This window comes from Hylobates moloch, unplaced genomic scaffold, assembly GCF_009828535.3.
Source record: "Hylobates moloch isolate HMO894 unplaced genomic scaffold, HMol_V3 SCAFFOLD_6, whole genome shotgun sequence".
In the NCBI taxonomy this organism is placed as follows: Eukaryota; Metazoa; Chordata; class Mammalia; order Primates; family Hylobatidae; genus Hylobates; species Hylobates moloch.
In genome coordinates, this window is record NW_026652281.1 from 17,402,123 (window position 1) to 17,416,920 (window position 14,798).

The window sequence follows — 14,798 nt, forward strand, 5'->3', positions numbered from 1 at the left end:
GCCCTTATCAGCCAGATGATAAATTTGGCTTACTGAAATGAAAACCAGTTAAATAAGTATTATTCAACCATTGTTTATATCTCACTTGTTTTTACCAAACCTATGGAGAGTTCACCAGAGAACAAATTGTAGCGTATGTTTTAACTTGTTAACAATGGCAATAACTTGTTTCACTTATCAAACCTATATGTGCCTATTTCATGCTAGACATTACATCAAGAAATTAACATATGAAGGTGAATATATATAATAGTCTCTTCAGCTTCAAGGAGCTCACAATCTAATGGAAAAGACAGCTAGACAAACAACAAATTACAGTATAATGTCATGAGTTACAAAAGTGGAACAAGACTTTTATGGGACAATGGAAAAATAAATGGTTAAATATACCCTTATCATTTTAGAGTATGTTCAGCGCTGAATAACCAAAGTCCAACAAGCTGGTTTAAATAAGTAAGAGATTTAATTTTTCTCACATTATCAAGAAATACAGATTAAAGGACAGGCATGGTGGCTCATGCTTGTAATCACAGCACTTTGGGAGGCCGAAGTGGGTGGATCACAAGGTCAGGAGTTCGAGACCAGCCTGGCCAACACAGTGAAACCCCGTCTCTACTAAAAATACAAAAATTAGCTGAGTGTGGTGGCAGGCACCAGCTACTAGGGAGGATGAGGCAGGAGAATCGCTTGAACCCAAAGGCAGAGGTTGCAGTGAGCCGAGATCGTGCCACTGTACTTCATTCAGCCTGGGCGACAGAGTTAGACTCCATCTCGGAAAAAAAAAAAGAAATACAGATTAAGGCAGTTCTGGGCTAGTGCTTGTCCTTAGTGATACTAAGGACCTAGGCTCTTTCTCTCTTCCTGTTCTGCTACCTTCCATGAGTGGTTTTGTCTTCACTGCTGCTGTCATATCACATCTGCACTCCAGATGGGAAGAAGAGAGAAGAGAAAAGGGCAGAAGGAGAGTGCCAGCTCAGCCTATTCCTTTCAAACACGAAAACAATGACTTCCTTGGAAGTAACACCCAATAGACGGGGTTTATATAGATCAGAAAGGTGTCACATGGTCTGGAAAATAACTTTTTTTTTGCTTGGTACATTGCACCCTCAACACAATTTTTCAGTTAGTAAAAAAGAACAGGAGAAGCCAAGCACGGTGGCTCACACCTATACTCCTAGTACTTTAGGAGGCCAAGGCGGTTGGATTGCTTGAGCTGTAGCCCCAGCTATTCAGGAGGTGTGAGGCATGAGAATCGTGAACCCGGGAGGCTGAGGTTGTAGTGAGCCGAGATCATGCCACTGCACTCCAGCCTGAGCGACAGAAGGACACTCTATCTCAAAAAAAAAAAAAAAAAAAAAGAACAGGAGAATAGATACTGGAGAGGCAACAAGCACCACCCCTTCGGCTATGCAAAATGCATATACATCCTTCTTTCCATCTGTAGCATACATCCACGCACTATCTGTCCCCTCAGGTCTCATCCAGACTGAAACCAAGGATGTTTGGTTACAGTGCTAGTGTTTCCATTAGGTCCCACTGAGCCTCATTGTTCTAAGGTGGAGATATTGGGGAAGATGCCCTTCTTTGGGGCTTTAAAAGCTTTCATAGTCCACTTCCTGGTGATAGGAGTTTAGGGGCCCAGGGGTGGCCTTAAGAGGTGAAAAGAGCTAGCCAGGCCTGGAGTTTCTTGGCAATAAAATTCACTCAAAAACTTTATAAGCTTCAAATTGGTTTCCAGTCATTTCCGTGCACAAGTAGCCACAGAAAAATAAGCATGAAGACTGTCATCCTTTGGTAGCAGCCTCTACGTTCTGCCCATCTCCCTAACCCTTACCTTAGTGGCCACTTCTTAAAGCAATGAAGAATAGTAAGCTCCAGTCAGTAAATGAATCATGTATCTAATCTTTGTCTGCAAGAATGAGAAAGTCTTGAGGCATCGATCTTATTTCATGTTACAGCTCAGAATTTCCCTGCTTGTATTGGCTTTAGTTTTAGTGGATAAGAACAATTAGCATTTTTAACTCTTCAAGGCTCTAAATTATGGGACTCTTGATCAATTAGACTCTAGGCTATAGACAGAAGCGTGCCTTTTAGCAAAGTAATACTTCTTTCTGTCTCTGCATTGTGGGCTAGCTTAATCTGCATTCATCCTCTGTTTCAATTTTACTTATTTACTATTATTATTTTTTGAGACGGAACCTTGCCCTGTCTGTCGCCCAGGCTGGAGGGCAGTGGCTGTGATCTCGGCTCACTGCAACCTCCGCCTCCCAGGTTCAAGCAATTCTCCTGCCTCAGCCTCCTGAGTAGCGGGGATTACAGGCACCCACCACCATGCCCAGCTAATTTTTATATTTTTTCAGTAGAGATGGGGTTTCACCATGTTGGCCAGGGGGATGGTCTCAAACTCCTGACCTCAGGTGATCTGCCCACCTCAGCTTCCCAAAGTGCTGTGATAACAGGCGTGAGCCACCACACCCGGCCAATTTTATTTTGCCTAACTCATATCACCAGGAAGTGGACTATAAAAGCTTTAACTGTTGGTTACTAGTCACAGAAGCAGCCTCTGGCTGCTTAGAAGCTGGAAAGCCATTAAACAGCTTGTTTCAAATTGTCCAGAAACAGGCAGGCTTGAGACTAAGCTTCCAGGAACAATGACCAAAGCCATACCACAGAAATAGGCTAATGATAAAAACTGCTGCTCTCTAGTGGGGTGCCAGAAAAAAATACCGCCATTTTTACCCTCATGGAACACAAGATGCTACACTTCGGATGTTGCCAGAAGCTCAACCTTACTATGTCTGCTCTTGCCACCATACCAATGCTACTTCTCTTCTCCATGAGGAACCTGATCCTGAAACCACTGATGCTACTCCTGCCAGCAAAACAGATTCTGTGCTGAATACAAGTGAGTGTCCTTCACCCAATCAAACGCCTGTGCCTGAGCTACAAAGGAAACTCAGGAACTTAAATTTTCTAGATTCTGTCTTAGGGATTTAGAATTCAGGCAGATGCAAATTCTTGAAACAAAGCAGGGTTATTCGAAGAGTAGTAAATTACCAGAAAACCTGTCAAATATCCACTGTTCTATTTCTTTACCCAATTCACCTTATTAGATAATCTTTGGCATCAAAAGATATTTTACAACTGAATTCTTCTGTATTCATTAACTGTTAACACTTTAATTACGTCAAATGCACCCCAAGTATATTTATATGCTATATACTGTTTTTATTATAATTTTGTCTTATAGATTATAAAATCCCTGACTTTGCTTTCCACATTAGATACTGAGTACTATAACAGCCTTAGTTTGTTGATGTTGCCAGATCTTTAAAAAGGAACTGCATTGAGATCGTGGTTTATTTCCTGTACTTTAGGCCCCTGAAACGCCTTATCTACTCTGGTCATATTAAATATATCAGTAAAAAGCAATTTATCTCTTTTTTTTTTTTTTTTGAGACAGAGTTTTGCTCTTGTTGCCCAGGCTGGAGTGCAATGGCGCAATATCGGCTCACTGCAACCTCCGCCTCCCGGGTTCCAGCGATTTTCCTGCCTCAGCCTCCTGAGTAGCTGGGACTACAGGCATGTGCCACCATGCCCGGCTAATTTTGTATTTTTAGTAGAGATGAGGTTTCTCCATGTTGATCAGGCTGGTCTCTAACTTCTGACCTCAGTTGATCCACCTGCCTCAGCCTCCCACCAAGTGTTGGGATTACAGGCATGAGCCACGGCACCTGGCCAAAAAGCAATTCCTTGAAATAAAGTCTTTATCTCAATTTTGGACCAAAATACAAATTTAGGTAAAGATTTTAAAATAAATTATTATGAATAGCATAGTTTATAATAGTGTGACAATCACAGAGATATTTTGAATCCAAATAATTTAAAGGACATTAAAATATTTCACACTGAAGTTCCAGAAACACTTCTAAATATTTCAAGCACATTGTGTATATTATATAAATGATGACTTCAAATTAGGGAAACTGTAACACAAAAGTGTTTTCTTCCAAGAACCTGTCCCTAACTCATCAAGTTTGGATCTGTAGCTCTGCTTATGTGCCTCAGCAATCTCTGCCTCCTATGCTGGCATTGCAAGAACTGTAGCTGTATATTTAATTGCCTGTCTTTTACACAGCACTCTAAGTTCCACTGGATAGGAACCACATCTGTCTTGCCCATTGTTCTATCCCTGGCATCTAGCATAACAGCGATTCAATGTTTGTTGAGTCACATTAACATGTCTTAGAACACAAACCGTAAGATAGTTTTAGACAATGACAATTCTAAATAAACCAAAGGCAGAAGTTTAAAATACATCTAAAGAACAGCTTCTTAGAGCTTTTTGTTTTTTTAACTGTATCATTCGTTTAGAAGTACATCCCTATTTTTTCTTACATATATGCCAGAGAGGAAGTTAAAAAATATGGATCCTATTAAAAAACTAAGTACCATAAAAAGTGATGACCTGAAGTCCTGGGTTTTCTCGGGACCATCTTTATCATAAATTTGTATGAATGAAGATATATATGTTTGTCAAAGGCCAACACTGAAGCCAGGAGACTAATATCCACATTAGAAAGAGGGTTTTGACAAATGTTAATAATCAACAGAAAGCAAGTATAGAATAATGAATAACCTGAGTATTTTTCTAACTCACAGTTAAAGGCTATGGTAGACCAATGATGAATGATGCGAATAAAAAATTATGATTTATACAAATTCAGGCACCTGAGATAATACAAAAAATAGAGTAGAAAATATTTGGAAAGAAAAATAGTTTCCAAAATATTTTTTAAAGATTTTAAAAACAAGGAATTATTTCAAATGATGAAATTATGCTTGTAATAAAGAACCTTGAATTCACCGGCAAGGATAAAGGAAGTAAATGTTTTCCTTTTATTTTTAATTGATACATACTAAATATACATATTTAAGGGGTACCGTGATAGTTCAATGCATGTATATGTGTGATGATCAAATCAGGGTAATTAGCATATCTATGACCTTATTGATCATTTCTTTGTGTTAGGAATATTCAAAATTTGCTCTTCCAGCTATTTGAAAATATACAATAAATTGTTAATTATAGTTACCCTACAGTGCTATAGAACACTAGAACTTATTCCTCCTAGCTAATTGTAATTTTGGACCCATTAACCAACCTCTAGCTATCCCCCTCTGACCCTTCCTGGCCTCTGGTAACCATTATCTGTGCTCTGTTTCTGTAAGTTGAACTTTTTTAGGTTCCACATGAGTGAGAACATGCAATATTTGTCTTTCTGTGCCTGGCTTATTTCACTTAACATAATGTCTTCCAGGTTCATGTATGTTGTCACAAATGACAAGATTTCCTTCTTTTTGTGGCTGAATAATATTCCATTGTGTGTGTGCATGTGTGTGTGTATGTGTGTGTGTATATATATATATACACACCACATTTTTTTAATCATCTGTCGATGGATTCTTAGGTTGATTCCATATCTTGGCTATTGTGAATAGTGCCAAGATAAACATGAGAATGCAGCTATTTCTTGGATACAGTGATTTCCTTTCCTTTGGATACATACCCAGGAGATGAATTACTAGATCTTGCAATAGTTCTATGCTTAGTTTTTGAGGAACCTCTATACTGTTTTCTATAATGGCTATCCTAATTTACATTCCCACCAAGACTGTATAAGAATTCTCCTTTCTCCACATCCTTGTCAGCATTTGTTATTTTTTGTCTTTTTGACAATAGTCATTCTATCTGGGGTGAGATGATATTTCATTGTGGTTTTAATTTTCATTTCCCTGATGAGTGATGTTGCGTATTTTTTCATATACTTGTTGGCCATTTGTGTGTCTCCTTTTGAGAGATGTCTGGAAGTGATTTTTAAAAAAAATTAAAAATGAGAAATTATTTAAGATAAAGAGTTCCTGCTGGGATTGAAAATTTAATTTCCACTGTAGATATTATTTGAATGGAATAAAAAGAGAGATGGATTTAGAATTCATGCATACAAGGTGATTACTCTTCCAAATGAAGTTTCATTTTATTACTTTCAATTTCTATTATCTTTCATTTTGAGACATTATATGATATTTTTTAGAAACACATAATCACAACTCTCCATTTTCTAAACAAGAAGCAGAATTTTTATTCTTCTCATTTCCATGTGACAGTGTAGACACTGCTAAAATATTTGAAGGAATTTTGCTTAAAGTAACTTTTAGAAAGAGAGATTAAGGAACCAAATTTCTTACCTTTTGGACCTATACACATATTTATGTATATACATATGCGTATATATATGTATATATATATGCGTGTATACATATATATACACACACACAGAAAGAATGAGGCTATTATTAAGGCAATACATATTAATACTCATAAAAGAGTCAAAATATTTAATTCTGTGGGAAAATTAAAATATACATAAAACCAAAGGATAAAAAGAAATCTAAACGATATCCAATACTGTTATATCTAAAACCAGGCATTTGAAATACAGATACTAAATTTAGTTATTAAAATAACCTAAAACTTTATTCATATGATAAAAATAATATATATCTGTGATTACCTGTATAAAATGTTGGCTATACTACACAGAAACTCCAAAGATCATTATTAAGATAAACGCTGGTGACTACACATCTTAAATTTAGGATTAATTATGTTTTCTGCCCTTATAAACATAACTTAGATCAGCCAGGTGCAGTGGCTCACACCTGTAAACCCAGCATTTTGGGAGGCCGAGGCAAGTGGATCACCTGAGGTCAGGAATTCCAGACCAGCCTGGCCAACGTGGTGAAACCTTGTCTCTACTAAAAATACAAAAATTAGCTGGGCGTGGTGGCAAGCTCCTGTAATCCCAGCTACTTGAGGGGCTGAGGCAGGAGAATCACTTGAACCTGGGAGGTAGAGGTTGCAGTGAGCGGAAATCATGCCACTGTACTCTAGCCTGGGTGACAAGAGTGAAAATCTGTTTCAAAAAAAAAAAAATGGGCGCGGTGGCTCACACCTGTAATCCCAGCACTTTGGGAGGCCAAGGCAGGCAGATCATGAGGTTAAGAGTTTGAAACCAGCCTGACCAACATGGTGAAACCCTGTCTCTACTAAAAATACAAAAATTAGCAGGGTGTGGTGGTATACGCTTGTAATCTCAGCTACTCAGGAGGCTGAGGCAGGAGAATCGCTTGAACCCGGGAGGTGGAGGTTGCAGTGAGACGAGATCACACCACTGCACTCCAGCATAGGAGACAGAGCAAGACTCCATCTAAACAAAACAAAATGAAAAAACCGTAACTCAGATCTAATAATTTCTTTTCTTTTTTTTTTTTTTTGTGAGACAGGGTCTGGCTCTGTCACTCAGGCTAGAGTGCAGTGGTGCAATCTCCAGTCATTGCAACATCCTCCTCCCAGGCTCAAGTGATCCTTCCACCTCAGCCTCCCGAGTAGCTGGGGCCATGGGTGCACATCACCATGTCTGGTTAATTTTTTGTATTTCTGGTAGAGACAGGATTTTACTGTGTTGCCCTGGCTAGTCTCAAACTCCTGAGCTCAAGTGATTTGCCCACCTCAGCCTCCCAAAGTGCTGGGATTACAGGTGTGAACCACAGTGTCCAGCCCAAGATCTAATAATTACTGGTAAGTCCCCATTAATTAAAAGTAACTTGAAAAGCCCTTTGGACTTATACTACCAGGTAGGAAGATCTACTATAAGGCTGTAATAATCAAGACATGAAGGTATATGATGCAGGACAGAAAAACAGATTGAAGAGATTATCAAGTCCAGAAACAGACGCACACATATATAGTTCTTAGATTTATGACAAAGATGATCCTGTAGAGTAGTAGGGGGAAGAGTGGTCTTTTCAATAAGTGTTGCTGGATCAACTGCATAGTCACATGTAAAAAAATAAATCTTGACCCCCCCCATCTCATACCATATACAAACCAACTCTAGTTGATATAAACAACCAAATGGAAAAGATCAAACAATACAGCTTTTTTTTTTTTTTTTTGAGTCTTGCTCTGTTGCCCAGGCTGCAGGGCAGTGGCTCGATCTTGGCTCACTGCAAGCTCTGACTCCCGGGTTCATGCCATTCTCCTGCCTCAGCCTCCAGAATAGCTGGGACTATAGGTGCCTGCCACCACGCCTGGCTAATTTTTTGTCTTTTTAGTAGAGACGGGGTTTCACTGTGTTAGCCAGGATGGTCTCGATCTCCTGACCTTGTGATCCGCCCGACTCAGCCTCCCAAAGTGCTGGGATTACAGGCATGAGCCACCGCGACCGGCCTTTTTTTTTTTTTTTTTGAGATGGAGTCTCACTCTGTTGCCCAGGCTGGAGTGTGGTGGTATGATCTTGGCTCACTGCAGCCTCCGCCTCCCGCATTCAAGTGATTCTCCTCCCTCAGCTTCCTGAGTAGCTGGAATTACAGGCATGCGCCACTATGCCTGGCTAGTTTTTGTATTTTTAGTGTAAACGGGGTTTCACCATGTTGCCCAGGCTCGTCTTGAACTCTTGACCTCAAGTGATCCACCCGCCCGGCCTCCCTAAGTGCAGGGATTACAGGTGTGAGCCACTGCTCCCAGCCTACGATAAAGCTTTTGGAAGAAAGCATAGGAGAATCTCTTCACAATCTTGCTTGAGCTAGGCAAAGATTTCTTTAATAGAATTAAAAAGCACTAATTATAAAAAAAGTCCATAAATATGACTACATTAAGAACTTCTCACAGAAAGATAACATTACCAAAGTGAAAAGGAAAGCCACAAAGTAGAAGATTCTTGTAATACATATACCCACCAAATTTCTATATTCAGAACATATAAAGAAATCCTTTAAATCAACAATAAAAAGGCAGACAACCCCTTAGAAAAATGGACAAAAGACTCGAACAGGCACTTCATAAAAAAGAATATCCACTAAACAACTGAAAAGGTCCTCGTAGTTCATTAGTTACCAGAGAAATATAAATTAAAATCACAATGTGATACCACCACATATCCATCAGAAAGGCCAATTTTTTTTCTTTACATGTGGCTTGTAGTGCATGTTGGTTACATGGGTATTTCATTTTATGAAAATTCACTGAGCTATACAATTACAAATTGAGTACTTTTGGTTTGCATGTTATACTTCCATAGTCTGCTTAAAAAACAAAGTCTTTCAATATATATATTTTTTTGAGGCAGGGTCTTACTCTGTCACCCAGGCTGGAGTACAGTGGCATACTCATGGCTCACTAAGGCCTCAACCTCCTGGGCTGAAGTGATCCTCCCACCTCAGCCTCCCTACTAGCTGGAATTACAAGTGTGCACCACTGCATCCTGATAACTTTTGTATTTTTTGTAGAGGTGGGGTTTTGTCATGTTTCCCAGGCTGGTCTTGAACTCCTGCGCCCAATCTAGACTCCTGCCTTGGCCTCCCAAAGTGCTGGGATTACAGTAACGAGCCACTGCACCTGGCCAACAATTTTGAATGTCATCTTTTTGTTGTTACTGTCCCCAAAGATACTTTAGAGAATAAAAATATTATGTGAAATGAGATTTTGCTGAAGCACCATCCGGATTCTCGAGGTATAATGGAGGATCCTCAACTATATCCCCATTTCCTATAATCCTAAATCTTCTGAATTAAAATAACTAATTATAGGCCAGGTGCAATGGCTCATGCATGTAATCCCAGCACTTTGGGAGGCTGAGGCAGGTGGATCACCTGAGGTCAGGAGTTTGAGACCAGCCTGGCCAACAAAGTAAAACCCTGTTTCTACTAAAAATACAAAAATTAGCTGGGCATGGGTGGTGTGTGCCTGTAGTCCTAGCTAGTTGGGAGGCTGAGGCATGAGAAACACTTGAACCCAGGAGGAGGAGGTTACAGCAAGCCAAGATCGCACTACTGCACTCCAGCCTAGGGGACAGAGTGAGACTCCATCTCAAAAAACCCCAAAAAACAACAAAAAAACGAAAAACAAAACTCATTATAGAGTAAAAGGTAAAGAAATAGTCTAGGTAAGTGATAAATGATGCCAGAAAAATTAAGAACTGTAAATAAATATGATAAAAATATATAGTTGTACTGTCTTCGTAATAGAGTTTTGAAATATAACAAGATAAAAAAATAAAAATTAATTAAAAGGAAACAAATGTGGCAAAACAAAGTTTTATAATTCAGTCTTATAGACTATATAACCTTGTAAAATATATATGCTGTATACCGCATTGTCTGGCAAAATCAAGCTGTTTTACCACTCAGCATTACATGTGCTATAATTATTCAATATTTTAAAACACATTGCAGTTAGAAATCACTTTTCTTTAATTTTACTTACTCAGCGTATTGTGGTCTGTGTGAATACCTTGTATAACAGATGTTCTGAGTAATAATTCAACATCAGAACCTATTTTCATTAGCTGTGAAGAAAACCAAACAAATAGAGAGGTGTTTCATATGAACGTACTGTTTTTGAAAACGATAGTTTTACTATAATTTCTTTTCAAGTAATACAGTAGTTTCTCCTTATCTGCAGTTTCAGTTACCCGCGGTCAACTGCGGTCTGAAAATATTAAATAGAAAATTCCCAAAATAAATAATGTATAAGTTTTTAATCACATGTCACTCTGAGTAGCATGATGAAATCTCATGCCATCTGCTCCAGGCTGTCTGGGATGTGAATCATTTATTTGTCTAGCATATCCATATTGTATACACTGTCCACCTGTGGTCACTTAGTAGCCATCTTGGCTATCAAGATTGACTGTTGCCACACTGCAGTGCTTATATTCAAGTAACTCTTATTTTACTTAATAATGGCTCCAAAGCACAAGAGTACTGTGTCTAATTTATAAATTAAACTTTATCATAGGGAAGTATATATAATAAAAACATAGTATATAGGATTTGGTACTATCAAAGATTTGAGGCATCCACTGAGGATCTTAAAATGTATCCCCCAACGATAAAGGGGGACTACTGTACTGCTTTTAACTTTTTATAACTATTCCAACTAGTATAGAAAGCTCAGATATGCATATAGTTTTAACTTTTATCTATCAATTCTGTATTTTCTTCCAAAACAGATTTAGAGTATTTTTTGTTACAACGTGTATTTTTAAGTGTGTTTAAAATGCACATTTTTGGGAGGGCAGTTGAACCTTTCTTTTATAGAGTTAGATGTTCAGAACACTTGAACTCCAACTTTGGCTGTATCATTAAGTGTATGGCCTTGGGTTAATCACCTACTCTGAGTTTCAGACCTCATCAAATAATATGTACTTGAGAGACCCTGAGACCCTTTCAGGGATCTGTGAGGTCAAAATTACTTTCAAAACACTACAGCCTTCTGCATGGTTTGAGTTGTGAGCAGTAGAGATTTCTCCATCAAAATACCATTTTTTACCTTTACAGAACCACTGACAAATTAAGATTATTCAGACTTAGCTATTTGGCAGATATTTTCTTATTTTCTTAGAAAAGTAGAGTGTGTCACTTCAAAGAAAACAACTGACAGTATTTGTTGACAATGACAAAACTGAAGCTTTCAAGCAAATATCAGAATCCTGGAGACCTTGTATCTGCCAGGGTAAGCTTGATAGCTTCACAATACTTAAACATTTTTTTCTTGCTTTATTTTTGAGACAAGGTCTTGCTTTGTCACCCAGGCTGGAGTGCAGTGGTGTAATCATAATTCATTGCAGCCTTGAACTTCTGAGCTCAAGTGACCCTCCCACTTCAGCCTCCTAAAGTGTTGGGATTACAGGTGTGAGCCACCATGCCCAGCCTTAAAGATTTTTCTGATGAGATGGATACTAGTATTGATAGATATAATTTTAAAATATGTAATGAACTATGTCAACATCTGGAATATCTGTAGTATTTAATGAACCCATATTTTCTAAATCATCACTGCATGATGTTACAAAATCATGCATGGGTAAAAAATCCATTCACAGGGAAATATCAATTAAAGTTCATTGGTCTACCTAAATGAAGCTTTGAGGGCATGTAAGAGAATATCCCAAGAAGAGGCAACAGCATAAAAACCCTAAGTGAAGAAACTTTTTGGTAAATTCAAGGACCCTCAAAGAAGGGGCTGAGATTGGAAGAATGAGGGGGATGTGGTTCAAGTTGAGGTGGCAAGGTAACAAAGGTTAGATGACAGACAGTCTTGTAGGTCATGTTAGGCACTTTAGATTTTTCTTGAATGAGATGAAGAGTCATGGGGTTGTGAGTAGCAGAGTGCTGAGATACGCCTTTTTTTTTTCTTTTTTTTAAAGTTTATTCTGTTTTTAAAAGTACTGAGAATAGGCTGTAGGGAGTGTGGCTGGAAGCTGGAGGCCCATTAGGAGGCTGTTGTAACAAGAGAGATGATGGTGGCTTGGACTCGGACATAAGGACAGGGAGGATAAGAAGTAGTTGAGTTCTGTATATATTAATATTTTGAGATTTAAGTCAACAGGATTTGCTATCAGAATGGATATAAGTGTGAGAGAAGAATAGCAGTCAAGAAAGCACCAAGGTTTTTGGTCTGAGCATCAAAAGGAGAGAGCTGGAATTAACTGCCATAGAGAGAGCTGTGGGGAAGCAAAGCCTCATCTCCTGACACCTGGGAAGGGGCTTAGCAGGGCAGAGAAGTAGAAAATAATGGGTCTCCTCAGCCACTGGAGATACATAAACTGAGTCAAGTCCTAGATATAAGGCTGGAAACAAGGCTAGTTGAGGAATAAGGGATTAGGGGGGTCCAGAGGAGATGAGGAGGAGGTGGTCTGCATGAATCCTGGAACCAACCCCCTCCAAAAAAATTCCACTGGTCTGACAGATAACAGAGTTGCACATTGGAACTAACCTTTAACTGGGTGACACAGTGAGACTCCATCTCAAAAAGAAAAAAAAAAAAAAAAAGACATTACCTCATGTCAAGGCGTAGTATTAAAAAATATTCACAATTATGTGGCTTATGCCTGTAATCCCAGAACTTTGGGAGGCTAAGGCAGGAGGATCGCTTGAAGCCAGGAGTTTGAAACCAGCCTGGGCAACAAAGCAAAACCTCCTCTCTACCTAAAAAAATAAAGAAGAGAAAAAAAAATCACAATTATCTCACTGTTCTACTCTTTTCCAACTACAAATCTGTGTGAGGCTGAATTTTCTTCATATACTTCAACCTAAAAAACATATTGCAGGGGGCTGGGCACAGTGGCTCATGCGTATAATCCCAGCACTTTGGGAGGCTGAGGTGGGTGGATCACCTGAGGTCAAGAGTTCAAGACTAGCCTGGCCAACATGGTGAAACCCGTCTCTACTAAAAATACAAAAATTAGCTGGGTGTGGTAGCATGCACCTGTAATCCCAGCTACTGAGGAGGATGAGGCATAAGAATTGCTTGAACCCAGAGGTGGAGGTTGCAGTGAACTCGGATCATGCCACTGCACTCCAGCCTGGGCAACAAGAGTGAAACTCCATCTCAAAACAAAATGGGAGAAAATTTTTGCAACCTACTCATCGGACAAAGGGCTAATATCCAGAATCTACAATGAACTCAAACAAATATACAAGAAAAAAACAAACAACCCCATCAAAAAGTGGGCAAAGGACATGAACAGACACTTCTCAAAAGAAGACATTTATGCAGCCAAAAAACACATGAAAAAATGCTTATCATCACTGGCCATCAGAGAAATGCAAATCAAAACCACAATGAGATACCATCTCACACCAGTTAGAATGGTGATCATTAAAAAGTCAGGAAACAGGGGGTGGAGCCAAGATGGCCGAATAGGAACAGCTCCGGTCTCCAGCTCCCAGCCCCAGCGACACAGAAGACGGGTGATTTCTGCATTTCTGCTTGAGGTACTGGTTTCATCTCACTAGGGAGTGCCTAACAGCGGGTGTAGGACAGTCGGTGAAGCGCACTGTGCGCGAGCCGAAGCAGGGCGAGGCATTGCCTCACTCGGGAAGCGCAAGGGGTCAGGGAGTTCCCTTTCCTAGTCAAAGAAAGGGGAAACAGACGGCACCTGGAATATCGGGTCAGTCCCATCCTAATACTGCGCTTTTCCAATGGGCCTGGAAAACGGCACACTAGGAGATTGTGTCCCGCACCTGGCTCGGAGGGTCCTATGCCCATGGAGTCTCGCTGATTGCTAGCACAGCAGTCTGAGATCAAGCTGCAAGGCAGCAGCGAGGCTGGGGGAGGGGCGCCCGCCATTGCCCAGGCTTGCTTAGGTAAACAAAGCAGCCAGGAAGCTCGAACTGGGTGGAGCCCACCACAGCTCAAGGAGGCCTGCCTGCCTCTGTAGGCTCCACCTCTGGGGGCAGGGCGCAGACAAACAAAAACTCAGCAAGAACCTCCACAGACTTAAATGTCCCTGTCTGACTGACAGCTTTGAAGAGAGTAGTGGTTCTCCCAGCACGCAGCTGGAGATCTGAGAACGGACAGACTGCCTCCTAAAGTGGGACCCTCACCCCTGAGCAGCCTAACTGGGAGGCACCCCCCCAGTAGGGTCAGACTGACACCTCATTCAACCGGGTACTCCTCTGAGACAAAACTTTCAGAGGAATTATCAGACAGCTGAATTTGTGGTCTCACAAAAATCCGCTGTTCTGCAGCCACCGCTGCTGACACCCAGCCAAACAGGGTCTGGAGTGGACCTCTAGTAAACTCCAACAGACCTGCAGCTGAGGGTCCTGTCTGGTAGAAGGAAAACTAACAAACAGAAAGGACATCCACACCAAAAACCCATCTGTACATCACCATCATCAAAGACCAAAAGTAGATAAAACCACAAAGATGGGGAAAAAACAGAGCA

The 14,798-nt window shown here is 40.0% G+C and overlaps 1 protein-coding gene across 6 annotated transcripts in view; it reads right to left on the reverse strand.

The window, feature by feature from the left end:
• LYRM7 (LYR motif containing 7) overlaps positions 1-14,798 on the reverse strand; it is a 41,792-nt gene that overhangs the window by 8,030 nt on the left and 18,964 nt on the right. For 5 of the 6 annotated variants that reach the window (XM_032156520.2, XM_058440527.1, XM_058440526.1 and 2 more), the window contains exon 4: positions 10,328-10,409. In XM_032156520.2, the coding sequence (XP_032012411.1) occupies positions 10,328-10,409 (82 nt within the window). Of the gene's footprint in view, positions 1-545; positions 771-10,327; positions 10,410-14,798 lie in introns of those variants that run through there. The other variant, XM_058440528.1, reaches the window with a different exon arrangement.